Here is a 26,198-nt window from a genome sequence, read left to right on the forward strand (position 1 = left end):
TAACACCCCCATCCACTGACATCACGAAGCATTTTAGCTAGCACATTAATGGTGATACAGCGCAGCCACCAAATGATGATCTGCTGCTTTCAAGAAGCTGGGCAGCTTGGTTAACTTCTATATTTATCATTATTTTCCTGTTTCCAATGCAGGTACTTAGTCAAAGAGGCAAGGATTAACTAGTTAAACTGACCGTTACTTTACTGGTAGTGAAAAACTTTACCAATGAAAAAAGAAAATTAACTGAATGGAAAAAGGCCAAATGCTGCAGCTCCAACTCAACCCATGGCAGTTGCAAAGCTGGTACAGAGAGCAGATATGTGGAATGTAGGATCTTCAGCGGCTGCTGACACAACCTTTTTACCTTCCTTTGTTGTAAAAGGAGAAGAGGGAGGCAAAGGGACACAGGATGAGGTAAAATTTTCTCACTGTTCAGAAGGAGTGTGAGGGAATGACACGAATTGTAAGGCACTCTCTAGGAACGGGGCAGGTATTTTTATTTTCAGATGCTTGTTATGTACCAATCCAACAGGAGCACACCAGCATTCCAGGGGGAACAAAAGGGCTTTTCTTTCCTTTTGCCTTTTTTTTTTTTGTCAAAATCATTTTATTAAAGAGTTTCTGTCACAACAAGCTCAAAATAACACATGCTGCAGAAGGAAATCGGATGAAAAAATAGTCCCAACAGAAGTATGGATGTTTTGAAGGCATGGTAAAGCATCCACCAGCAGAAACTTCTGCAAACAGGTGCAAGTTCTGTTGGTGCAATGGAGAAATGCCTCAGAAAAGCAGCCTGCTGGGCAGGACTTCTGTTTATGTAGAGCAGTTTGTTTAGTAAGAGAAATCAGAAAGGGCACAATTTTCCATGGCTGCACAGACCCAAATGTATTTCTCTTCAACAATTAGCCCCAGCAACAGGGCTTTTTTTTTTCACTGCGAGTACCAACAAAACAAATCCCCTTGACAGCTTAACATAGCAGTAATATAGATTATATACATGACAGACATTTGACTCATGCAGCCTCCTCACTTACATGATTTTTATTTATTTATTTAGCAATTTATTGTTAAAATTTATTTACTCAAGAAACAGTATAAAAAAATAGGTTTGCCATCTTTCACTCCAGTGCTTAGCTTCTCGTCGCCTCAGGCAAAGCCACTTTTTTTTTCCAGCAGATAGTCTAATGTGGCAAGAAACCTGCCCTGATTCTTTACCTCCTCTTTTTATTTGGGTTTTCAGTGTAAATCCACGTAGAAAATAAATGCAAACTCTTTATACAAAAAAAAAAAAAGGACAACCAAAGAAACCAAGAGCAAGTAACTGTACCTGTATAAAAGGGGATTCATTCCCTCCAGTTTTATTATCATGGCACATACTTTATAGCTTCACGACAGCATACTAATTCCCACTTAGTTTTTGTTTAACCCCCAAAACAGTGTTGATGAATGGAAGAATGTGAGTTACCATAGGCAGCTGACTCATGCATTAAGCAATTCATGTTCTTTATCAGTTTTCCCAACGGCATCAGGATTGGATAATGGGTCAAGGTCAGCAAAGAGACTGAACCAGGCGGTCAAGTCTTTAGGATTCTTTGCGGGTTCTGGAAATAAAAAAGAAAAGGAAAAAGTACAGACTTGTCAACTGTTTAAAACCCAAACTGACTGAGTGTTTGACTGAGGTCAAACAAATGCCATGCAATTGTTTAATTTATTACTAAGGGCACTTCTGACAAGAACATCAGAAGGAGTGATGGCATTTTAAAACACTGCCTTTAGCAGAATATGGGGCTTTAGTAAGAATGGATGTTTTACATCTGTCTGCCTGTGTATTTTATGTGGTGCCTGCCACGAGAACTACAGGAACACTTTAATTAAAAATAGAAACAACCTTGCTCTGGCCAGCCTTCTTTCCTGAGAGGTATTTTATTTGTATGTGTGTGCACCTGCAAGCCTGCAAATAAAGCAAAAGCAAAGTGAGGGCAAATTTTACTTTCAACCTCACTTACAGGACTGAATTCCTTTGCCTAAATTCAGCTCATGTGACTGTTCTGTCCCTCCTGTATACGACCACATAAGGTCATTACTCATCTGGAATGAAGTTTTAATGGGAAGGTAGTGGCTGGAGAGACAGGGGTTACATTTGACAGGCAGTCCCAAGTACAGTTTCTACTATTAGGGTTTATTTTTGGGTGGAGATAAAAAAATGGTATTTGAAGCAGTAATGTATTCCAGCACCAGCTGTTCTATTGCATTTATGTGTCTACACTGGCACATGGCTTTCACAGAGGTCTCCTATCCTCCCCTATTCCAAGGGGGCAGATGTTCAAGTTAAAGCAGTGACAACTTTGACTGCTATAAAGAAGCAACATCACCACTTGCTTTGTTTTTTGTGACCCTGTGCTTGACATATATTACATTGCTAGTGACATACGATGTGCTCTTCCACTCAGAGACATGTCATCACATGAAAACATTCTTTGTGACACAAGGAATTCGTGGACTAGGCTTTGCCTGGCATCACTTTCATCTTGGTGTCCGCCACGCTGACGTTATCTGCCACTTTCATAAGCACAAAGTAGCTGAAGGCTGTTCCTTTTTCTGGTGAAGGTATCACACTCATTTCCAAAACAGTTGCCGAAACACCCTCACCCCCTTATTTTGTGTTCAGCTGAAAAATGCCAGGCTTTTAATTCTGGGAGACAGGGGAAGGAGAAATATTTTCCTTCTTGCTCCTTTCTTCTGTGCTCAACATCTTTGACACAGGTTCTGATCAAATGAGATTGCACAGAAGAGGCTACAAACTGGGGAAAAGGATTCAGCATGTTCTGGTTCACTTCTCCAGAAAACCCTAGTCAAAATCAGCAGGGCTTTGTCTCAGTAGATGGCAGGACAAAGCACTCTTGGCTCAGTTGCAAGAAGTGAATTAAGTTTCAAATAGATGATTACTGATATGATGCAAGTGATCAACAAAGTTTGCAATTAGGGCTCTTCTTCCTTATCAGTAGACTGTATTTTAGCCACAATGTTCTCCTAGAGCTTTAAAACACTATTTAGCTTAGACAAAGTGCACGCAGATGCTATTCTGTGTGACTCAAAATTATAGTAGTAAAAGCAACTGTAGTTTCAGCTCCCTCATTATATAGCAAATTACTCTTTTGACTTACTACCAGCACTGAAGATTATTAAAAACAAAATATGCATACACATATCATACACAGAATTAACACTGAAATAAGAGTAATTCATGAGGGATTCTCGACATGCAACTACCACAAAATTAGGTTTCATTATGCTGAGAAGCCTGGACAGGTACAAGAGCCACAGCTTAGAAGGAAAAGCAGGGCAGTCTTTTCTTTAGGTATGGACTTAAAGCTTAAATTATCCCTGACAACTTCTTTTCACTCTTTCCTCCCCATTGTTAGGAGAAAGCAGTTTTGTCAGACTGGGAAGTAGGACATAAAATTCAGAATATCTGCTGGGTTTTTTTTTCCCCATTAGGAAATCAATTCCTCCTGTCTAACACAGCATTAAAAGCTGAATGGGGTATGAGGTTTTGTTGTGAAAATCACTGTATTGAAACATCAGTAGGACATCAAGACAAGACATGAGTGTATCACCTTTCACCGGCGTCTTGTTAGCATTCACATTCAGGCTGTCTGGTTTCTGTGCTGGCTGTGGGATAGACTGTGGGCTCACACTGTGAGCTGCCCATCCTAAAATTCAAGAATACAGCAGCATTAGTGTGAAGAATTCCTTTAACTCCAGCACCCCATTGTCTGGCAGCACAATGCACACATCAGAGGATGGAGCAGAAGATGATGGTTATGGCTGTTGCCTCATACACAACAAAAAAATCAGCAGTCAGATGCTGCAGACAACCGAGGTCCTTAAGAAGAGAATAGCTGTGGATCAGTTTCATCATCTCCAGATTCAGGCAGCTGTACTGTTTACAAACCTTTAATGTAGTTACAAAAGATTATTTTTTTCCTTGTTTCTTTTATCTGATCACAGAATAAAGGCCAGTACAGTACTTGAATGAAGCATAACTGTAGGAAGAAGGATGTCGCTTACATCCGGGTAAAAATATCACAGATCTTAAACATTATTTTCCACCTTTCTTTACTTTTACAGTTTCAAAGCATTTCATCTCCTCAACTATTCAACAACAACAAGACACAGACCCCCTAAATATTTTTCACCTGATTTTGAAATGGTTCATTCTGAAAAAAACATAATTTCTTGCCAAACACTTTAAAGAACGCATTTCAAGATGCACTACTTTGAGTTAACTTAAAGCTAGGTTTAAATGGAGTATTTCTTTTGTTCTTGATTTGAAAGGATCTTCTCAGCAGGGAGAAGGTGACAAAGCAGGGGAAACTGAAACTAGATAGTCACAATATATTTTATCTTACGTGCATATTCCACAGGCACAGAAGACTAATGATAAATGCAGTGCATGAGGCCAGGAAACATACTAGGGCAAAAGCAGAGCGTTTTTGTCCCTGCCTTCAGCTAGTGAAATTATCACACATAGAGGACTGCAAGCTGTATTTCTAATGTCAATAATATCCCCTTTAAGTGGGGCCTGATCAATTATCCATCCGTCTCAGGGATGTAGTATATCTAATTCTGCAGGGGAATCATCACTGCATGCAGCATTTCCTTAGTCACTCTTTTTTTCCTTGCTACAAATTCATGCTCTCACATCCTTTTCTACTCTCTTTGTCATAGAATCACAGAATGGTTTCGATTGGAAAGAACCTTAGAGATCATCTACTCCAACCTCTCTGCCATGGGCACCTCACTCAGCTGCTCAAGGCCTCAACTTGGCTGCTGAAGGACTTCCTCTCCTTACCTTGTCCCCTTTTTGAGACCCCTGTCAGGCATTAGGACCCAGAGCCCTGACATCCCTTTGCCCTTCCTCTCCCCATTTGTCCCCCTTTAAGAGCTCTGCCAGACACTGGTACCCAGTGCCCTGACAGTTTAACAGCCACATAAGTCACACAAACCCATCCTCTCTCTACAGATTATTCTCATCACTCTCTAATCTTACCTTGACTACAAAAGCTCAGAAGCCCAAGCTGTGTTACTAAAGAGAGACAAGAAGAGTGTTTCTATAAAAATCACATGAATTAGGAAGGAAAATTAAGCCTCAAACATCCTCTGCATTGCTAAGGAAACAAACAAAAAACTTTCAAAATGTGGATGCAGAGGGCTCACACATATTTGTTCTAGGAAAAGGAGATTGAGCTAGCCTGTGCCCCCTGACAATGAGGATTTTTACAGTTTAGTCTTTCAAACAAGCACATTTGAACCATAAGTAATGAAAAGTATGGCATTAATACTTCAGACTGGTATTTTCTCTGGCTGTGTTACAGAAGAGAAGGGCAGAGGATGTTACAGACAGCTACTGAAGACCTTAATGCTTTTGGGTTTTGTAGATGTAGCACCAGAAAGTGGTTTTATATGTCAGTGGATGGCAGATGGATAAATCAAGAGGCTTAAACAAATAGGGCCAAATCCTGATTTCATGGAAATGAGTGGGAGTGCTGCCTGGAAATTTTCTGTGCAAGTCCCAGTGACTTCAGTGAGATCAGGAGTTGGCTCCCCCAGCACTCACTGATGTTTGGTTACATCGATGTGTCTGACTGGCAGACCACAGAGCAAACACCACAGGGCAGTTAAATCCTTGGAGCCCTCCTTCTGAGTCTCTGGACCGGGCTTGGTTAAGTGGCACGTCCCCTAGAGAGGCTGTGGTCTGCTGCTCTGTTCATTGAAATGCAGGTAGCTCAAGTACCACTCGGGAAACAAAAAGAACCTAACAACAGCTACAAAAACATCCACCCGAAAACGGCTCCACAGAATGCTTTGGTAATGAACTTACTCATCTATGAAAGACTGACACAGAATCTTGATTGAATACTTTCATGAATTTTATGTGTTCAGTGGCCACTCACAGTGAGCTACAGAGGACAACTTTGCCTTTCAAAAAACCAAATTGCAGCCTATCACTTTGAAAGCAGCTGTTGGTCATAGGCCTGTCCTGGTTTGCCTGTCCACAGGATGGCTTTGTTACATGACTAGACAAAAGAATATTGCCAGGGCAGCAAGAAAACCAAACAGCTTACTTTTCAGCTAGCATCTTCAAATGTTATCACAATGAAATGCAGAAATGGAAATGGTGAGCTGCACGTCTCCTTTACCGTCTGGAATATGTAGGGAAGACAAAGAGGAGCCCTTGGTGGTGTGAGTAAGTAAACAAGGCCATAAACATCGGAACTGAGAAAGCTTGGTCTAAAACAGTGGAAAGGCAACCAAACTACACAGCTATATCTGGAGGAGAATCCAAAAGATTTGCTGAGAGCATGCTTTGTTTCTAGTGTATACACACACACACACACATTTATATGTATTGTAAACCAGCACCTGGTAGTCTTAGAGCGATTCAAAGTCCCATTGTGCTAGAGCCTGCCTATAAATACAGCCAGAGAAAACTCCGAGCTGGGAATTCCTGACTGTAACAGTTTATAACCTGCATAGCATTGTGCCTGTTTTACAGATTAAGATCTAAGGCAGAGCGAAAACAAAGCCCCAAAGATTTATGAGCGTGCTTAACGTAAAATAAGTAAGTAATCCCACTGAAGTTAATAGAAAAGTTAATGTGCTTAAAGTTAAGCATGTGAGTTTTAAGAATCTTTATGGTCTCAAGGCCAAATTCACACAGGAAGCATGCACCATCGAGGCTCCAGTGTAGCACCTCACACTGAATAACTGTTAAGCAACCCTACCAACTGGGGGGAAGGGGGCGGGGGGAAGCGTAGGAGATGTAGAAATATCCATAGTTTATATATTCTAATATTCCCCACTTGTGTGTTTAGCTGAGTTTATACTGCTGTTAGGATATCATTTAAATAATATGAAAACTCTCTCTATTCCCAAATTTATTGATAAGATCACATCATGAAAGAAGCGCTGTGAGGGAAAATGAAATGCAGTTTAAGATGAAAGCTGAGAATCCACAAGATCCAAATTAGGCAGAATTTCACCCTCTGTTTAAAAATAAACCAAAAAATTCCCTGAAAAGGAAAACAGTCTATGGAAGTTAGCTGAAATAATGCATTTTGCTTAGCAACCAGAGCCATCTGATTATTCTGAAGTACCTGAAGGGGGCCTACAAGAAAGCTGGAAAAGGACTTTTGACAAGGGCTTGTAGCAATAGGCCAAGAGGGAATGGATTTAAGCTTGAGGAGGGCAGATTTAGACTGGAGATTAGGAAGAACTTCTTTACAGTGAGTGTGGGGAGACACTGGAACAGGTTGCCCAGAGAGGTCATGGATGCCCCCTCCCTGGAGGTGTTCAAGGTCAGGCTGGATGAGGCCTTGAGCAAGCTGGGCTAGTGGAAGGTGTCCCTGCCCATGGCAGCAGGACTGGAACTGGATGGTCTTCAAGGTCCCTTCCAAACTAAACCCTTCAATGAATCTATGAATCCCTGACTTTTCAAATGCCAATAATTACCAATATCTCCTATTGAAACCTTGGAAATCCATCTGAAAACACTAACAAGTTTTATTATTGCAATACAGAGTTATTCTTAGTCAAGGACACCATGTTAACTAGAGTGCATTTTCCATTCCCAGTGTTCCCTGAATGCAACACATCTGACTTATTATTTTGAAGTCCCAGCAGCACAGCCCATGCCAGCATCTTGTGCAAAGTAGAGTGGTAACAACAGCCTTGGAATGGATGTCCAGCCCTGTTTGCTATTTACACCTCAAATTTTCCTTCAAAACCAGGTTTATGTTTAAAAACATGTAAAAACCCTAGGGAAAAATCAATCCCATGATATTTCTCTTGCTGTTTTCAGTAATTAGCTTAAAATCTGCTTTGTGTCTCTGTATCATGAAAGGTGTTATTCATTTTGCCCTTCACCCCTTTCAGTAGATACTGCTTCTGGTCACAAACTGTTTAATTTGGCCATGCAGTGAGTAAATCTCATGATGGTTTTAGCTTACCTTTTATGTGGTCCCATACTATGCTCTTCCAGCCCCTCCTCACTCTATCAATCCTATTCATATGTGTATGTAACTCATCATGAAAATACCTCTAAAACTGCATCATTGCAAATGGCATTTGCCCACTTTCCATCTAAGCACTTAAATCAGTAGACCATAATATCTTGATTTGGGGATGGTGGTGGTAACTGTATTAATTGTAAGGTAAATTTAGCTTTCTTGTTCTATGACAGATCATTTTACATCATGTATGTCTGTACAAGTTGCATGGGTTCCAAGAAGGAGTCTTCAGGATGGAATTGGTCTGCTACATCACTCCTCCTCAAGTGACTTGGGACAGAGCCCATAAGGGGACAAGGTCCATCTCCACCTTAAAAAAAGCCTAGGAGAATTCTAGCCAGACTGTGGGGAGGATAAAGGTAGTTGCTGTTGGCTGGTTATCATCAGCCTGTCATCCTCTTTCCCTTCATCAAGGCCAAAACAGCAGCAGGAAAGCTCTGTCCTAGTTCCCCTCTTTCCTGTCCTCTCTCCCCAGCAGCAGCTTGGAAAACCCAAGATAATGAACTGCATAGAAGAATAAAGAGAGAAAGACAGTAGCTGAGCATCAATAGACAACCAGCCTACAAAAGGCATCACAGAATCACAGAGAATCTCAGAATGTTAGGTGTTGGAAGAGACCTTGAAAGACCATCCAGTCCAAGCCCCCTGCCAGAGCAGGTTCACATAGAGCAGGTCACACAGGAATCCAACCAGGAGGGTTTTGAACGTCTCTAAAGAAGACTCCACATCCTCTGTGGGCAGCCTGTTCCAGGGCTCTGTCACCCTCACAGTGAAAAATGTTTTCCTCATGTTCATGTGGAACCTCCTATGCCCCAGCTTGCACTCATTGCCCCTTATCCTGTCACTGGGCATCACTGAGCAGAGCCTGGCTCCATCCTCCAAATACTGCCCTTCACTTCTTTATAAACATTCATGAGGTCAGCCCTCAGGCTCCTCCTCTCCAAACTGAAGAGCCCCAGCTCCCTCAGCCTCATAAGGGAGATGTTCCACTGCCTTAATGATACAGAAATCCACCTGTATGGTTGCTAGGATAAGACAATCCATTCTACCATACCCACATCCCTCCATGCAACTGTATGGGATGCTTGGAAATGAAACCAAACCAACCTAGAAAATGAATGAGTGCAGTTGGTTTTTCACCAAGTGGTTTAAAAATAGTATTCCCAGACAAAATATAGCAATCATCTTTGGTTCTCTGGCCTCTTAGCAGAGACAGAGGTTGTGATTTAAACAGTAAAACCCACTCAAACAGATTTTCTGTTACAGGAAAAAAAAAGAGAAATCTCAAAAGCCCACAGAATATTTCAGGAAGCTCAATGAAAACATTCAAGACAGTAATTCTTACTTTAGATTTTAGGGTACTTCATTCACTAACACTGGACAGGCAGGGCTAGAAAAACAAGTATGCTACTCACATGCTTTTCTCCAGGCCACACTTTGCTTGAACTCCAGGGTTTCTGCAGCTATGGCCCAACATAAAGTGTCACCATGCTGCTGCAGAGGCAAAAGTCAGACTCTAAACCCAAAAAGCTAACAGAACAAGATGAGCTCTTACCATGTAAAGATGACTGCAAGTCATTCATGTTTTGGTCTAACAGTTGTGAGGGCAAATAGCCTGATGGTGTTGGTGCCACAGATGATGAGGTGTTCTCCACATCTCCAGCTGAAGAGTTCATGGTGTGATCAGAAAGTGCAACCTGTCCAAAAACTGCTGTCCACTCTTTGCTGAATTCCCCTTCATCCAGGGAGGAAGCATTGAGAATCTCATTCAGTAATACCATGTCATCCTTATCGCCAGGTTCTGCCTCCAAGGATCTCACAAATGGATCTTTTGAAGCTGTCTCAGCTCAAGAGAGTCAAGAGAAAAAAAATTAGACAAATAAAGGAAAGAAAGAACCTTTAAAAACTATCCAGTCTAGGCTTTACATGTTAAATGAGATGGAATAATTTTGCGTGCTTGTTTTCTCCTTCAGCCCCAATTCTCTTGGACATCTGGGCTCATAGCTCAGGTAACAAATAACTCCTTGATTATCTCAGATAACCTCACTGCTGTTAAGATTATTTTCTGATTAAAAAAAGAAAGCTACAAGCATGCATTTAAAAAAACAATCATCTATTAAGCAGCACATCAGAATCTATACATGGTCTGATAGTCAAAGCACTGCTTTTATGTTGCTTTTTGAAGCATTATGGGAAACTGTTGGAAAAAAATAATCATCAGATTGGTGTAAATTGAAAACAAAGGGGTTGGAGGTTATTCTAGAATTTTGTGAGAACATGTTTAAGATGAGCTTTATGACCTTGTGGCAGTTTAGGTTGGGTGCCTCCTGTTCCTGCCACATAAGCTACACCTCCGGTGTCCCAGGAGTCCTGCCCAGTGAGGTGGACTCAGGAAGCAGCCTATTTCACACCCATAATATCCTGAACCCTATAAATCCACCTGCAAAGTCATTCTCTTCCTCTTTCTTCCCTCTCTGCCCTGTGGGAGATGCTCCCTATTGGGTAACACTGGGGGAGTATCTCAAGGCCTCCTAAGTCTGGCTAAGCCTAATGCCAGGAGGAGAAGGAGGTGGGGTGGGGGGCAGTCTCAGACCTGGCCAGCCTGAGACCAGCCTAGCAGTGGGGGAGGGAAGAAAGAGCCCTGGGGGTTTCAGGTATACCCTCAGGTGGGGAGAAGAGAAGTGCTGGGAGGCCTTTGGGTGTGCTATAGGGGACTCTGTACACTTTGGGATTCTTTTGTCACTATGCTTGTAGCTTCTGTAAAACACATTTAAACTTTCCATCACAATCCATTTGTGAGTGTCACTCTTTTGCCCCTTTCAGAGGCAACAGAGGATCTGTCCAGCCTCAAATCAGGATAGACCTTCTGACCAGCACTTGAATTCTTGGGCTGTTTCCCCAGGATAACAGCTTACGCTAAGCACAGTGAGATTTCTACACTGGTCAATGCCATAGTAATTTTGTTTTCCCCCTTCTTAGGCTGCTGAGAAATAACTAAGGACACTTTTTTCCTGGTTCCCCTTGCTAGTTGTTCTAGCAGCCGAACTGCAGCTGATGTGAAGGAAGCTCTGAGCCATCACTCCTTTGAAACAACTTTTTCCCATTTTAGAAATGTTAATTAAAAAAATAATAATTAAAAATTAAATAAAAATGACAGAAACTTGTAAGCAGGATCATAGCCTTTTATACAGTTCACAAAATAAGTGGAAAGTGAAAGGAGAGCTACCAAGGAACCCCAACTGTTGTTTTACTTGGAAATATTTAGAGTTCCACTGTGGGAGTATGCAGAGGACACAAGGGGTCGTTAACAGTGTTGATGATGTTACATCACTAAAACCCAGAATGGTTTATCTTCATCATGCTTCTTTCAAACTTGTGGTAAGGCACACAAGCAACTTTGGTTTTCCAAAGTTCAGAAAGTCCACCTCAACATAAGGAGAAACTTCTTTACTGTAAAGGCGTTGAAGCACTGGAACAGGCTGCCCAGAGAAGTTGTGGAGTCTCCTCTGGAGACTTTCAAAACCTTCCACTGGATCAGGTTGCCCAAAGCCACATCCAGCCTGGCTTTGAAAACATAATCATTAGCCTAAAGCTAGCAAATGTGTAAAATTAGGGAAAATGGCTGATATTGTAACATTAACACAACCATCTTTATCTGATGCAGCTGTCTCAGACAACTCTTTGCAGGCTGATTTTGTTATTTTACTGAAGAAAGAACCAAACAGCCTTCTGACTGACATTACTAAACTGGTGTGGCCAAGAAATGTGTGCATTATCTATATCTCCATCAAGAAGGCCCAACAAGGAGTAGAACTGAGTAAGGAGAGAATCAGAAGGAAAAAAGGCCACTCTCAGATGTGCACTGCCCTTTTTTATTAACCACAGAAAAGAAGTCATCACTACCTTACCCTTCCACTAGTTAGGGCTGCTTCTGTTACAGAGCTGAGGAACTTGCCCTGCTTCTGTGTTCAAGGGTGATTCCCCATGTGGGTCAGTGCAAGAGACTGCTTGTGGCAAATCCAAAGTTGAGGTGTTTGCCAATGCTCTGCTCCTTGCCTACCACGAAGGCAATGCCCTAAGTATCCCAAATTACACTCCTGGTCTGTCTAAACTGCACAAAAGGATTTTTAAATGTGCTTCTTTCCTTTGATTTTGAGTTGCCACAGTTTTTGTTGTTGTTGAAAAGTTGTTTGTTTTTTTTTTTACTTGAGATGTATGAGTGAAAACCAAATGAGAAATTATAGGGCAATACTCATATTGCATATGGAAAGTCAACACAAAGCTTTTAGATCTTTCATGTGTTAGTGGCAAAACAGTATCCAGAAAAAAAACCAACCCAGCATATCCCCTTGAGCTGCCACAGACCTCACAAAAGGATGAGGGTAGGAGTAGAACCTGGAAGGAATCTTATGTGTATCTGAGAAGAGCATGGCAGTTTTAATTAAGTATCTGCCTGAAAGAAGTCACCAGTTCTTACATGGTTTTAAAATGACTAAATCAATTGTTCCTCATAGATTTCTGATATAAAATCCTGTGGTTACTAGAGTATTGCCAAGGGTTATGATACAACTACTGAAAAAAACAACCCCAAACACAAAGAAGTTTGAGAAATGTTATAGGAGGGGTAAAGTTTACAACAGAACCTACTTCAAAGGGACAAATATGATCTAGTCCAGTATACCTAACCTTGAACCATCTCATTTTATCCCCAAGGTTTACTTCGTATTCTAACATCTGCACTAGTGCCTCTGCATGTGTATGAAGCTGAGTTTCCTTTAGCTGACACTGTTTAAATACTGCAGCTAATTTCATTCAGCCTTTCAGATTATGAAAACAAGCAAGATTTAAGATTAAAATACTTGTTGCCTGCAGTTGAAAAGCAGATGAAACACACACACACACACACACACGCAAATGTTTCATACCATTTTCTTCGGGCTGCAGGTCGAGTAAGTCATCTATGGCACCTAAAAGCCAAACAAAACAAACATAAAAAAAAAACACAAAAAGAAAGAAAAAAGAAAAAGAAAGGGGGAAAAAAAGGAAAAGCAGCAAAGGAAGATCTGCAGTACACTGACAATCAATATGGATACATCTAGAGGTAGTTTTCTTAAGTCTCTTCACCTGAGTTCTGCTTCGGGTTATAATCTCCTTGTAACGTGGAGAGGACATCCTTGCCATTGTCAGCTGCAATCAAGATCCACAAACATGTCAAATTACACCTGGCACAACAAGACTCTGCTTACAAACAATGTCACTGTAAGATTCAACAGTTGTTGGTATTCATGTTTAAAATGAACCTGATGACAACAGATGAAAGAACACAAATACAAATATTTCTAAGATGTGAGGCAAATTTCTGAAGCATAACCTGGGGTGGTGGACTTCCCTTTGAATCCCCACTTGCCACACCTGCCTGTCTCCAGGCTGAGTTCAGCCAACTAAGGCAAGTACAAGAGGTTAATCACAGTACTTCTGGGGGGCAGACTTCAGCTTCTTTAAGCAATTAATTCAGAGAGTACGCTGGGTAGCAACCCTTAAGAACAAAGGGGTCCAGGATGGTTGGTCCTACTTCAAACAGGAGCTCTTGAAGGCACAGGAGCAAGGCTGTGCCCATGTGCCAAAAGATGAACCACTGGGGGGAGGCAACTCATGACACGTTTAAGGATGTTGTTAGATCACGTAGGAGAAAAATTAGAGAGTGGTAAGACTCTGGAACAGGCTGCCCAGGGAGGCTGTGGATGCCTCCTCCTGGGAGGTGCTTGAGATCAGGTTGGATGATGCCTTGAGCAGCTGAGTCTAGTTGAGAGGCATGGCAGGGAGGTTGTAGTAGATGATCTCTAAGGTACCTTCCAACCTGAGCCAATCTATGATTCTATAACAATGCACAAACTGACTGGCAGAGGGGGAAAAAACCCTACAATCTGAGAAGCTCATGAAAGGTGGAATATGGATGTCCACAGTTCTGTAGTGAAAAAAGTTCAGCTGTTGCTGAAAGGCTGCCTTAATTAAATGGTAAAAATGATGGAGCCAATCTTAAAAACAGTCAAAGTATGCAGGGAAACTGCAGAGCAAATGATTAAAAAATTGAAAGTTAGAAGTAGTTGATGAGCAAAACTAGGAAGAAACACAGCTCCACCACTAGTAGCACTACATCTGTATTACTTCAGTCCAGGCAGAGTACTTCAAGAAAAACCAATAAATCTTAGCAATGGCACAGACCTACTGCTGTATGGAGATGGAAACATTTAGCAGAACAGGCAGAAGTATCCCAAAATACTTCAGTTCCTTTAAAGGGTGATGGAGAAAGAGACAGAACAAGGTATTTATATTATGGATAATGGTGAAATATTTTGCAGCCCATAAGTAACTGGGATTCTAGGAAACATCTGTTCAGAAAATGTAAGTCAGACGTTGCATCCAAGAATATTAAAATATCTCATCACAACGAGATCTGAGCTAATTAATTGCAAAAATGGGTGAAACTTCCATGAGCTAGCAGCTCAGCATTACTCCATCACCTGACTCCTGCTCAGTATGGGATTCAGCAAAAGAGTACAATAAATACTCCTATAATAAGAGGGTGTTTTTTATGGAAAGCAGACCCAGCTAAAAACCACAACTAATTTCATCCTTTGATAAAGCCATGAGCTTTATTTGGTAAAGATATTTGTTTAGAAACAACTTGACTTTGCACCGCATGGCCTTCCAGCTAAAATGTTAACACTACATAATATATATAATGAACATATTGAATGGATTAGGAACATGACAACTAACAGATGTCAAAAACCCAAACCCCAGTTGTTAGGAGAAATAATTGCAAAGTAGAAGTGTTTCTAGTTTAGATCTGCAAGGTTTAGTGCTATATTCATGGCTATTCAATGGCTTTAACAGTCGCCTGGAAGTAAACACAAAATCCCTCCTGAGAAACATGTGCAAACAGCTACCAGACTAATAGAAGTGGTCATTCAAGCCAATCCTTCAGTTTCTGAGGTCAGAGATGGAAGAATTTAGTATCACTAAGCTGTAAGTTCTATCCCTAGGAATAAGGAATAAAAGCCATGCTGCAGAAAGGAGGAACGATCCTGGAAAGCTATGGCCAAAGGCAACTCGGTCTTGGTAAACAACAAATTCAAATACGAGCTTCTAACTTGATGCTGCAGCAAATGAGATTTCCTTCTTGGATATAGAATCAGGAATGGGATTTTAACTTCTAGAAACACACCAGGAGAGACCAACATCACAAATGTCCAGTTGTATATACATCATACTTTTAAAGGGATATTGTAAAGTGGAATGGAAACAAAAAAACTTCAAAACCAAGGATGTTTTCAAGACTTTCATTTGGTTAGTCCATTGAAAGGAAGATTGAGAGGAGGCTTGGTTTTAATGTGGCACCTTTAAAGTGTCTTCCTGGAGGATAAAACACCACATATTAAAGTGATTCTCTACTAATTTCTTATAAAAATACATAAGCCATGACATTATTTAGGCTGGAAGGACCTCTGGGGTCATCTTATCCCTTGTTAGAGAGTCAGCTATGAAGTTAGATTAGTTAGTACCTTTAAAGTCTCTTCAGGGAGGATAAAATACCACATATTAAAATGATTCTTCTTTAATTTAGTAGAAAAAGATATATTATAAGACATGGCATTATTTAGGCTGGAAGGACCTCTGGGGGCCATTTTATCCAAGAGCCTTGTCAGAGTAGAGTCAGCTATGAAGTTAGATCAGGTTCCACAGGGATGCATGCCTTGAAGATCTCCATGGATGAAGGCTCCACAGCCCCTCCAGGTTAATTTTTTCCAGCACTTCACTACCCTCACTGTAAACAAATCTTTTTCCTAGTACACAACCACAATTTCTCTTCCTGTCAGTTGTGTCCGTTGGCTCCTATTCTTTCACTGTGCACCTTGAATTAGAGCCTGGCTTTCACTGGGTAACAACAACCCATTAGAGCATGGGCAGTGGCTGAGTATGACTCTGCCTAGCTTTTGGGCAGAAATTCCACTGAATTAATCAAGTTTTTAACAGAGTACATCTCTAGTCACTGGAACAAACTAGCAAGATAAGTGGCACATCCTCCCCGTCTTGACACCTAATAATCTGTATCTCCTGTCCTTGAAGACATGCCCATAGTAAGAATTACTCCTTGGAAGACAAGCTGTTTGACCTATCTCAGAGTACTGGAATGAAAAATACAGTGGCATGTAACATGTAAGAGATTAATTTCAGCAGATCTTCCTGGCCTTAAGGTTTATGCACTTGTAGGGATTTGCTGGGTGAAGCTGAACATACGAGACATGAAAGCGAAAAACCCCCCATCAATTATTACAGCAGTTACGAAGTTATGATAACAGGAAATAAAATACCTGAATAGTCTGATTCCTTGGTGTGGCTCTCCTCATCTAATGAAATCAACCTTAATTGCAAAGAATAATTAAAAAAAAATAAATAATTGAGAAAGCAATTCTAAGCCTATAGCATAATAATACATTTTTCTCTTTCTGGTCACAGAATTCTATCAATAATAAACTGATCAGATGGACTCTTCGTTTGCTGTATACGCTGGTATGATGGTAATGTTTATTCTTTCTTTGGCAAAGCCAAAATTAGATTGAAGGCCAACTGTTAAAACCTACCACCCTTCCATTTTTAAGTTGCTGTAATAGAAAGTAGTCTGCTTTTCCAGATTGGGTCTTTTGTAACTACTATAAAGTAGGTACAACTGCTCCCAACAAATCCCATCGAAACCCCAACCGCTTTGCACTTCTCTTTTTGACAGCAACTAATTGAAAAAACAACAGTCAGGTGAGTTTTGTCCCAAGTCAGCAGACATCTAAAGAACCAGGTCAGCAGTTTTGAGGAAAAAGGTCTCGATAGTCAAAGAAAACAAGGCCAAAAAAGGCCACAGCTGTGGTTTACAGGCAGTTTTTATATGAAGGTAAGCTCCTGAGTGAAGAATATACACTTTCCAACTGCTATTGACTTTGTGTGTGTAAAGCCATTCAAGCAGCAGGAGATGAAGCAGCCACAAGCCTGATGTGGTGGTGAAGAGGACTGTGTAGGCACATTCCTCCCATCCTCTATTGACAGGACAGGAGGAGTAACCTCCCCTGTTCTTGAGGATAGGCTTGTGGCAGAGCAGAGGAAAGTTAGGTTCAGGCCAAATTCTAGTACAATGACTGTTTACTGGGGATGGAAAGGTTGTGAGGAAAGCTTCGCTTTGTGTAATTCTTCCAGAATCACAGATTTTAGGGTTTTTTATGGTCAGCCTTAGTAAAACAGTAACATATATTTTTCCCCTCAGTTTTATAACAGAGAGAGAAGGGAAAAGATAATAGAGGAATAAAACCAAATACAACCATGCCATGGCATCTGATGCCTTTTCTGGTAGGTGCCCATGCACACATCTTGTAAAATGCATGCATTTCTTCTACAACTTTACATTCAACATTGAGGAAAACAATTGTTCATGAAATTCTTTGGTATTGTCACAGGAGATGCAGCAGATTCAAGGAAGTTCTGTGCAGACAGCCACCTGCCAAATGGTACTTGGCCAAGTCCTTTCTGATCTGGATAGCATCAAACCTGACACCAATTTATAAGCTGGTTTGGGGCAGTAGATCTGAAACTGAACCAGGAAAAGGAACTGGAAAACGGAACTCTTTAACAATCCATTCTTATACATAGTTGAGCAAAATCCACTAATCAGTCAAGCTGTTCTCTGCTTTTTTTTTTGATAGCTGATCCTTTGGGTGCTTCATTTAACCAAGGACAGTCAAAACAACAGGTGGCAGCAGGATTATATCAGTGTTGCATCCCCTCGCAACCGAATCCTGATGGTCCCATAGGGGAGGGATCGCATCTCGCTCTCCTTGTCTCCTCTCCCCATAGAAGCCCATTCATAAGTCCCTCTCACCTCAGAGCTCCAGGTAACTCAACCCTTGATAGCATCAGCTCACTTAGATGTACTTTATACTAAGTACCGACTGCTTCATTGGATTACTAACCGATGCTGTATACATTACAAAAACTAATCGCTGCTCAAAGCAATCAGGAATCCATCTCCTATTCCCAGGTGAAAGGAGATGCTGCTGAAGGGAGAAATACAATGCTCGTGTATCTTCTCCCATGTGTAGCTGTTTACTGCTTCTTTTAGCAAGGAAAAAATGAAGCAAAAGCTGAAAAATAAAGAGAAGGCTAGGAAAGATGGAAAACCCTCAAACATCTAAAGGTTTAATGAGTCTTTAAAAACCTCTTAATTTCACCATAAAGTTTATTAGTTTTCATGTACATGTTACACCAGTTCAGGAATTCCTGTGTTAAGCTTACTATTAGCTGGTGTGATCAGACCAGTTGTGTCTGGATTCCCACAGAATCACAGAATTAACCAGGTTGGAAAAGACCTTCAAGATCATCAAGTCCAACCTATCATCCAACACCATCTAATCAACTAAACCATGACACCAAGTGCCTCATCCAGGCTCTTTTCAAACACCTCCAGGGATGGTGACTCCACCACCTCCCTGGGCAGCACATTCCAATGGCCAATCTCTCTTTCTGTGAAGAATTTCTTCCTAACATTCAGCCTAAACTGCAAAATTGTTTTAGAATCACAGAATTGTTAGGGTTGGAAGGGACCTCAAGGATCATCCAGTTCCAACCCGCTGCCATAGGCAGGGACACCTCACACTACATCAGGTTGCTCAGAGCCACATCCAGCCTGGCCTTAAAACCCTCCAGGGATGAGGCTTCCACCACCTCCCTGGGCAACCTGTGCCAGTGTCTCACCACCCTCATGGGGAAGAATTTCTTCCTAACATCCAATCTGAATCTACCCATTTCTATTTTTTTTCCCATTCTCCCTAGTCCTATCACTACCTGACATCCTTAAAGTCCATCACCTGCCCTATTTTCTCCCTTTTCCCCCTCAAATCCAGAGCACCTGGGTTCTATTGGAGTCTCCTCCTACCCCAGGTGTGGCCACTTGGCCCTGCCCACCCACTCCCCTATTTAATCCCTCCCAGGAAGGGCAGCAGCCCTAAGCTGAGCCCATCTGGGCTGAGGATCCTCCTCTCATCTCTGGTGAGTGCCCATGGTGCACACTGGGTGATGGTGGTGGTGACTACAAAGGCCGGGGGGCCTGGTGGCCCCCCGGTTGTTAGGGCAATGATTGATTGCTACTCTTAATATGATCCACGGGTGCTGGCTGGGCTTCCTTGCTGGGGCTGAGCTCCTCTGTGTGTTTAGTGAGACTTACACTAAATAATTCATTTTTAGTAGGTCTTTTATCATGATTTTAAAGCCCAGGCACAGGGCTGAAGATCATCCTCTCTCCATCCAGGCTCATCCTCCCATTTCAGAGCCTGTGTGCATCTCCCTAAGTTGTCACTCATCCCTAATGCCAGCTGCCAAAAGCAAACCTGCTCCCAGCTCACAACCCTCTGCCCATGCAAACATGCAAGAGGGACTCGTGCTCCCCACAGACAGACACCTTCCAGAGTCATCCCACACCAGTAAATACCTCTGCCAGCTCTCCTAGTTGACATCCTTCCCTAAAGCCTTTAGCTGCAGTGGTGGGCAGGAGCCAGTCACTCCTGCCTTGTTTCACATGCTCACCTACTGCAAGCAAACTCACCTTTTTCCCCCTGTTGCCATCTACCTCTGCTGGACTGGTTCACTAACTTGCTGCCTGAAGGCCAAGGTGCCACCTTTCCATGTGTCCCCTGGTGATGTCCAAGCAATGAGCAGATAAAAGCTAAACACCAGCAACAAACCACCACCACCAAAGAAGTCTGTCTTTGCAATGATCAGAAAGAAAACTTAATTCAAAGGGAAAAGGTACAAATGCAAACCCCAAAGGCACTCCAAGCAATCTGGAACCATTTGCACAAGTCTGTTCCCAAACCAGCCAGGCAGATGGAGCTCTGCTCTCCAGCTCTCCTCAAGCATGGACATGGTGCAGGACCACTTTTCTTCCCTGCATCACCCCATGACACTACCCCTGCAGTAGCCCAGGGAGTTCACATACCCAGAGAACTGGCAACTCAGGGGGCAGCTGAGTGGCTTGGGGGATGGGAAGGGGACACTGGATGAGCTCACATTGACTCTGTGGGGGGAAAAAAAGGCACTTCCCAAACTTCAGTGGCATCCCACCACTTGCACCACCTAACCCGTTTAGGTTTGGTGACTTGAGCAACCAGAAAGCAGATTCTACATGAAACCCCTTATTATACAGGCCCTGTGACTTACTGACTCTGCTGATCTTGTTCTGATGTGGTACTCTCCATCTGCAGGTCCTCCTTTTCTGCTTTTTCTGTTAATTTATTCACAGGATCTTGTAAGCTCTAGATCATAAGCACAACACAAAGAGAAGACAGCAAAATGGAATCAGGTGTATAATTTAAAGCCAAACCAGACTACAGAACCTATGTGAATTAAGCAAGAATGGGTTTGAGTTGTATCAAAACTATTCAAAGAAGCAAAATAAGAAATGTTAGAAGACACTCATTCAAATTGAGTCATATGAACAGACTTTATATAGGAAGGTAACTCTTGGCTACTTCTAATATTTCTAAGTAAAACCATCTATACCATGTGAAAGCAAGCACTGGCAGCATATTTCTTTGGGTTTTTTGGGGGTTGTCTCTGGTTTTTGTCTCATTTTTAAGATGAGGAAAATTCATTCTTCACATCTGTTTGTTCCTCATAGTGCTGGTGGACAAGAAGCTCAACATGAGCTCTCAGTGTGCACTTGCAGCCCAGAAAACCAATCAGATCCTGGGCTGCATCAAGAGAAGTGTGGCCAGCAGGTCAAGGGAGGTGATTCTCCCCCTCTGCTCAGCTCTGGTGAGACCCCACCTGGAGTACTGCATCCAGTTCTGGAGCCCCTATTACAAGAGGGATCTGGAGGTGCTGGAAGGTGTCCAGAGAAGGGCCACAAGGATGAGCAGAGGGCTGGAGCACCTCTCCTATGAGGACAGACTGAAGGAGTTGGGGCTGTTCAGTCTGGAGAAGAGAAGGCTCTGAGGTGACCTAATTGTGGCCTTTCAGTATCTGAAGGGGGCCTCCAAGAAGGCTGGGGAGGTGTTTAAGACCAGGCTGGATGAGGCTCTGGCCAGCCTGATCTAGTGTGGGGTGTCTCTGCCCATGGCAGCGGGGTGGAACTCGATGATCCTTGTGGTCCCTTCCAACCCTAACTGATACTACGATACTTCGTTTTTCCCGACACAGCAATTCATGCAACCTCGGTAGCTACAGTGTAGTGAGAAGGTTCTATTTGTATTCTGAATCTGAAAATGAAGGGGTTAAAATGTTGGATGCATATTCAAGTTAGAGGCTTGCTATGATATTACTACACTCTACAGTCCCTTTGCAATCTGAAAAGCTGTGCTTCAAGATAACAATGTGCAGTTTCATGGTCAGAATTTTTATAACCCAAACTTGGACATGTGAACAAGCCAACTCATAGAGCATTGCAGATTGACTCTTTGACATTACAGAAGTGATCAGTACATTACTAGCTGTCCTTCTTATGCATCAGTCAGGATTTCTGTACAGAAAATCAAATAACTGAAGTTTGTGCAAAACTTAATGAACACAAAAACTTAATGGGTTTGCATCTCAAGTTTCAACCAAATGGTAGCAAGTTTTACCAGAACAGTTTAAGAGAGGAAAAAAACCAACCATGACTGCTAAATTCATCTCACCTATTGAACAAAAGTTACGAGTCCCCAGTCCATCTGTTACAAGAGAAGCTTTCCCAGGTCTTGTTTGCAGTTCCCTCTTAACCAGGACAGACGAGTCCCCAGAAAGGGCATTCTGATTTCTGCTTGGCTCAGTATTTGCCTGTACTTCAATGTTTTGGAAACAAAACTAATGGGCCTGTTGTATACTGCAGCTGCAGTTTTTCCCCTCCTCTCACTAAGTTAAGCCTTCTATCTAGAACTATAGATTAGTTTGTCACAAGCACCTTTAGCACTGCAGACATCATGTGTTAAAAGATCAGGGATCACAAAAGCAGCAATAACAAATAGAGGCATTAAAGAAATTCACCTTGTTCTGTGGTTGCCACTTTTGGGGGCCCACTGTAACAGTGCTGACTAGAATCACACATGTAAGTGTGATTAGGATTTGAATTCTTTGAATCCTAAATAATGGATGCTAGGTCACCTGTGAACAAATATGTCACCCTTTAACTGCACTGGTACTGGGTATTGGTTAGACTGCACTTGTACTATTAAAATCAGAGGGAGTCACTTCATTGACTCCAAGAGGACCTGGACCACAGTTCACAAATATAAGAATATACACTACCCTTGCACAAAAGCCAAATACAGTTTCTCTGCAGTGCAAAGAAAGGCAGCAGAGCATTGCATTATAGGGACTGCACTCCTTCGGGCACTTGAACCATCCTGGACACCTTCACAATAGGACACACAACCACTGCAATCAGGAAGGGATGGTGCAACAGTTGTGGTACTCTGCTGTCACTGCATAGCATCACACAGCCCACCCAAGAGGATGTAATGTCTCTGAACAACAAACAGAACTACTTTAACCACTGCCTAATTGTATAAATTAAAGAAAATTATCAGCAATAAAATCTTCTACATCTTCACCAAGAAAAATACAGAGAAATCAGCATCCTCCTTTACAGAGCTATATTTTATGATGCTTCCTTCATGGGCATTTGAGGAAATCCATAGTTAAAAGACTGTGATCAAACCACAAAAAGTATATAGAAATAGAGTTCACAAGTACCTTGGGAAGGAAACAGTGTGATAATAATGGCAGTGACTATTTCCTCTGCTAGAAAAATAGACATAGCTTTAATGGAGATTATGATAAAAGTCAGTAGCTGTATATGAATGCAAGAATTCAGTGTAACAATTTAATTCTGGCAATATTCCCTCAAATTCTGACAGAAAAGAATGGATTTCCCTCCCCCCCCCATCTTCCTCTACTCCACATCTTGATGTGCACTATGAACTGAGATGTAGAATAGAATTGTTTGGTTGGAAGAGCCCTTTAAGATCATTAAGTCCACCTGTTAACACCTAGCACTGCCGAGTCACCACTAAGCCATCTTTTAAATATCTTCAGGGATGGTAGAGAATCTACCACCAAGGTAGATCCAGGAAGCTAGGGAATGGATCTGAAATAAAACTGAGTGTTAAAAAGTCATTGTCAACTGTTTTCTAAACATGAACCCACTGTAATTGGATCACCACTGTCAGCAGCTGTAGAAATCAAGCTATGATATTCTCTTAACTGTTTCAGGTTACATCAGAAGAGGGTTAGAAGCCCCATCTAGAATGTGCAGCCCCATCTAGAATGTGCAGTGATTAAACAAGCCTGTAAAGACCCGGAGGGTGTTCAGACAAAAGCAAGCACAATTTGGTGTATGGGTGTATGAAGTCACCCTGACTTTGCTAGCTCAGAGCACACAAATGTAACTTCACAGCACTCTTCTGAGTGCTCATGTGGACTTAGCATTTACTTTATGGTAGGATCCTGGCATGTATAGAAAGTTATCTTCCCATCTTCCTTATTACTCTTTAACTACAAAAATGAGGGTAAGACCATGCACACTATCAGCACAAGTTCACAGTCATTCACTCTGCCCATCTTGTCTGTCTCTACGGCCAAAAGTCACCCAGTGATATTTTGCTTGCTTCCAATACTCAGACTAAACATCCAAGCCAACAAGGGGATCCTCTGCTGCAGAGTTAACTCTGGTTCCAATTCAGGCACTGTTGCAAAGCTGACTGCTACTCACTCACAAAATGCCTTCACCTGCATCTTGGCTGCTTTCATGTCAAGCCAGGATCATATGGACTGCACACAAAACCAGAGTGTCGACAACACACTCAGCTCACTCATAGCTCCCCTCAGTCTCTTAGACAACTAATGTGCCTCCTTTTGACTGAGAGAATCAAAGAAACACAGCTAAGGGCAGGTTCAGGAACCATGGATACATCTCAGGATGTCATGGCACACACCAGTGAGGAGACATAAACTTGGATATCACAGAATCATATGTTTCATCTGGGGGAACAGCTGAAAGGGAAGAGGAAAACCAGGTAGTCTCAGAAGTTCCCTATGAAGATCCATCAGGTTAAAAACCCAAAGCCCCACAAAATCCCCCGAAACCCGGCGATGTAAAATTATACAGAGTCTTGCCTATGAGTAAAGTCTTGGTGCACCACACAGAACCAGGAATGGATACCAGACTACAGCAGAGGTCAGCAGAAAGAAACAGTGATGTAGAACCTGTTTGATCAGAGTTCTCCAAACTATGTAAAAAGCACAGAAATAAATGAATGCACTGAGATTTATGCCTTTTGACTCCCTTACCAGGGCTATTACTGTTTCCAGACTCAAATGAACTCTTCAGAAAGCTTGGTATTATAGCATTAAAGTGTAAAAAATGGCAACTAAAATGTCATTCAGTAAATAGGGCAAATAGATGGTGACAGAAGAGGTATTATTGATGAAAAGTAGCCTCTGAAATAAATCTGTATTGATGTGATAGGTGGTAATTTCGGGGCAATGAAACCTGAAAGGCTTTACCAGAACAGCAGCCCATCATCTTTACCATTACACTAATGGAGACAGTAACAGGTACTTTTATATCATGAGTTGTTAGTACATTAATAATCATTCTTTCATCAAGGATAAAACTCACAGTTGGGAAATACAGCTGCAACAGCACAATTATACTACTCTCAGCATATACCCTGCAGCAAAGAAAACAAGTGGGCTGCTTTTCATTAAAGGGGGGAGTTTGGCAAACATCTCTAAAGACAATGTGTTCTTTCCAGAAACAATCCTGAGAGGCATTGCAGAGTCTCTTTCCTGAGGTAAACCTGGTAGATTAATATACTCATGCTACAAAATACAAATAGTAATTTCCCAGTGCATAGCACCTTCTAATTTTTCAGTAAGATGATCCATGTCTAAGTCAAATATTAGCAGTGTCTTTAAATTCTTGTTTTAAAGTAAAAAAACCCTAATCCTACACACATGCATGCTTAGTTTAATTTGGAAAGCTCATTTGTATGAGCAAAATTAAGCTGCTAGTAGCAGAACTGCAATCATAAATGAGAAAAATTATTTGCAAGCACCAGATTCAAAATTTTCTACTAGGAAAGATTCCTTTTAAGATATTACATAGAGAAAAGTATTCTAAAAGGGCTAACTCTCATAGAATTGGGCACACTGAATTATTATATGTACATTTTAAGCAGTTATTTATTTTGACTGACTATTTTTAGTGCAGAAAGTTGAGAGCAGACATAAAATCTTCACTGGGTAGCTAGACCAAAACCTTCTCTTACCCTAGATCAGCTACAGCCACTTATTATGCTTCATAAAAAAATAATACCATGTAGTCTCAACATAGAATTAGCTTGCAACTCCTTCTTAATATATTGTTACTCTGGCATGAACATATGATAGGACTGGTAGGGATCAATTCCCTGACCATAAACATATATTGTTATTCCACACCCAGGTCTAGCAGAGGAGATACAAGGCTAGTGGAAGTCCCACACCCTTCATAAATTACAAGTCTGGGTGAAGTGACTCTACCCTGATAAGGTACCTGCAGTGGCAGCAGGCATCTATTCTCAAGCAACACAATCTCACCTGATGCAACCACTTGAGTTTGATCTCTTTAGCAATGATTTAACACAAACAAAGAAAACCTACTAATTGGGGGGGAAAAAGATTATGGAGGGGACTTAACTGTGGTATAGAAAATGATCTCTTTCAGTCTCTAGAATGTAGGATTAAGGAGCGACACTAAAATGCAGTAACATAGTCTTACTCCCAAGCAGCTGTCTTCTAAAAGTACAGAGTTCCATGGAATTCTGTAGTACAAAATCTACCTCCTGATTAGCATAATTTCTCAGCAAAAGCAGGAAATCACTACACTTCAGCATAAGAGGCCAGCAATAAAAATGGTTAAGATTCTCATAACAAAGTTAGGCTGCATCCCAAGCACAGTACAATATTCACAACCATTTTTTACAGCTACTTTTTGCTTCAAGGGAGTGCTTGTTACATGTGTGTGGACTCAATATAGCTTGTCTTTTGTCATCATAGATTCCTAAC

At 41.6% G+C, this 26,198-nt stretch overlaps 1 protein-coding gene across 1 annotated transcript in view; it reads right to left on the minus strand.

The window, feature by feature from the left end:
* Positions 1-1,169: 1,169 nt before the first annotated feature.
* The window catches only part of ICA1 (islet cell autoantigen 1), a 76,485-nt gene continuing 51,456 nt past the window's right edge, over positions 1,170-26,198 (minus strand). Inside the window, exons 9-16 of the mRNA XM_054161124.1 lie at positions 20,331-20,425; positions 16,448-16,497; positions 13,197-13,259; positions 12,998-13,039; positions 9,628-9,918; positions 3,618-3,713; positions 2,650-2,652; positions 1,170-1,601 (exon numbers count right to left, since the gene is read on the minus strand). Of these exons, the coding sequence (XP_054017099.1) occupies positions 1,480-1,601; positions 2,650-2,652; positions 3,618-3,713; positions 9,628-9,918; positions 12,998-13,039; positions 13,197-13,259; positions 16,448-16,497; positions 20,331-20,425 (762 nt within the window). The 3' untranslated portion in view covers positions 1,170-1,479. The remainder of the gene's footprint in view (positions 1,602-2,649; positions 2,653-3,617; positions 3,714-9,627; positions 9,919-12,997; positions 13,040-13,196; positions 13,260-16,447; positions 16,498-20,330; positions 20,426-26,198) is intronic.

The sequence above is a fragment of the Dryobates pubescens genome, chromosome 4 (assembly GCF_014839835.1).
Source record: "Dryobates pubescens isolate bDryPub1 chromosome 4, bDryPub1.pri, whole genome shotgun sequence".
Taxonomy (NCBI): domain Eukaryota; kingdom Metazoa; phylum Chordata; class Aves; order Piciformes; family Picidae; genus Dryobates; species Dryobates pubescens.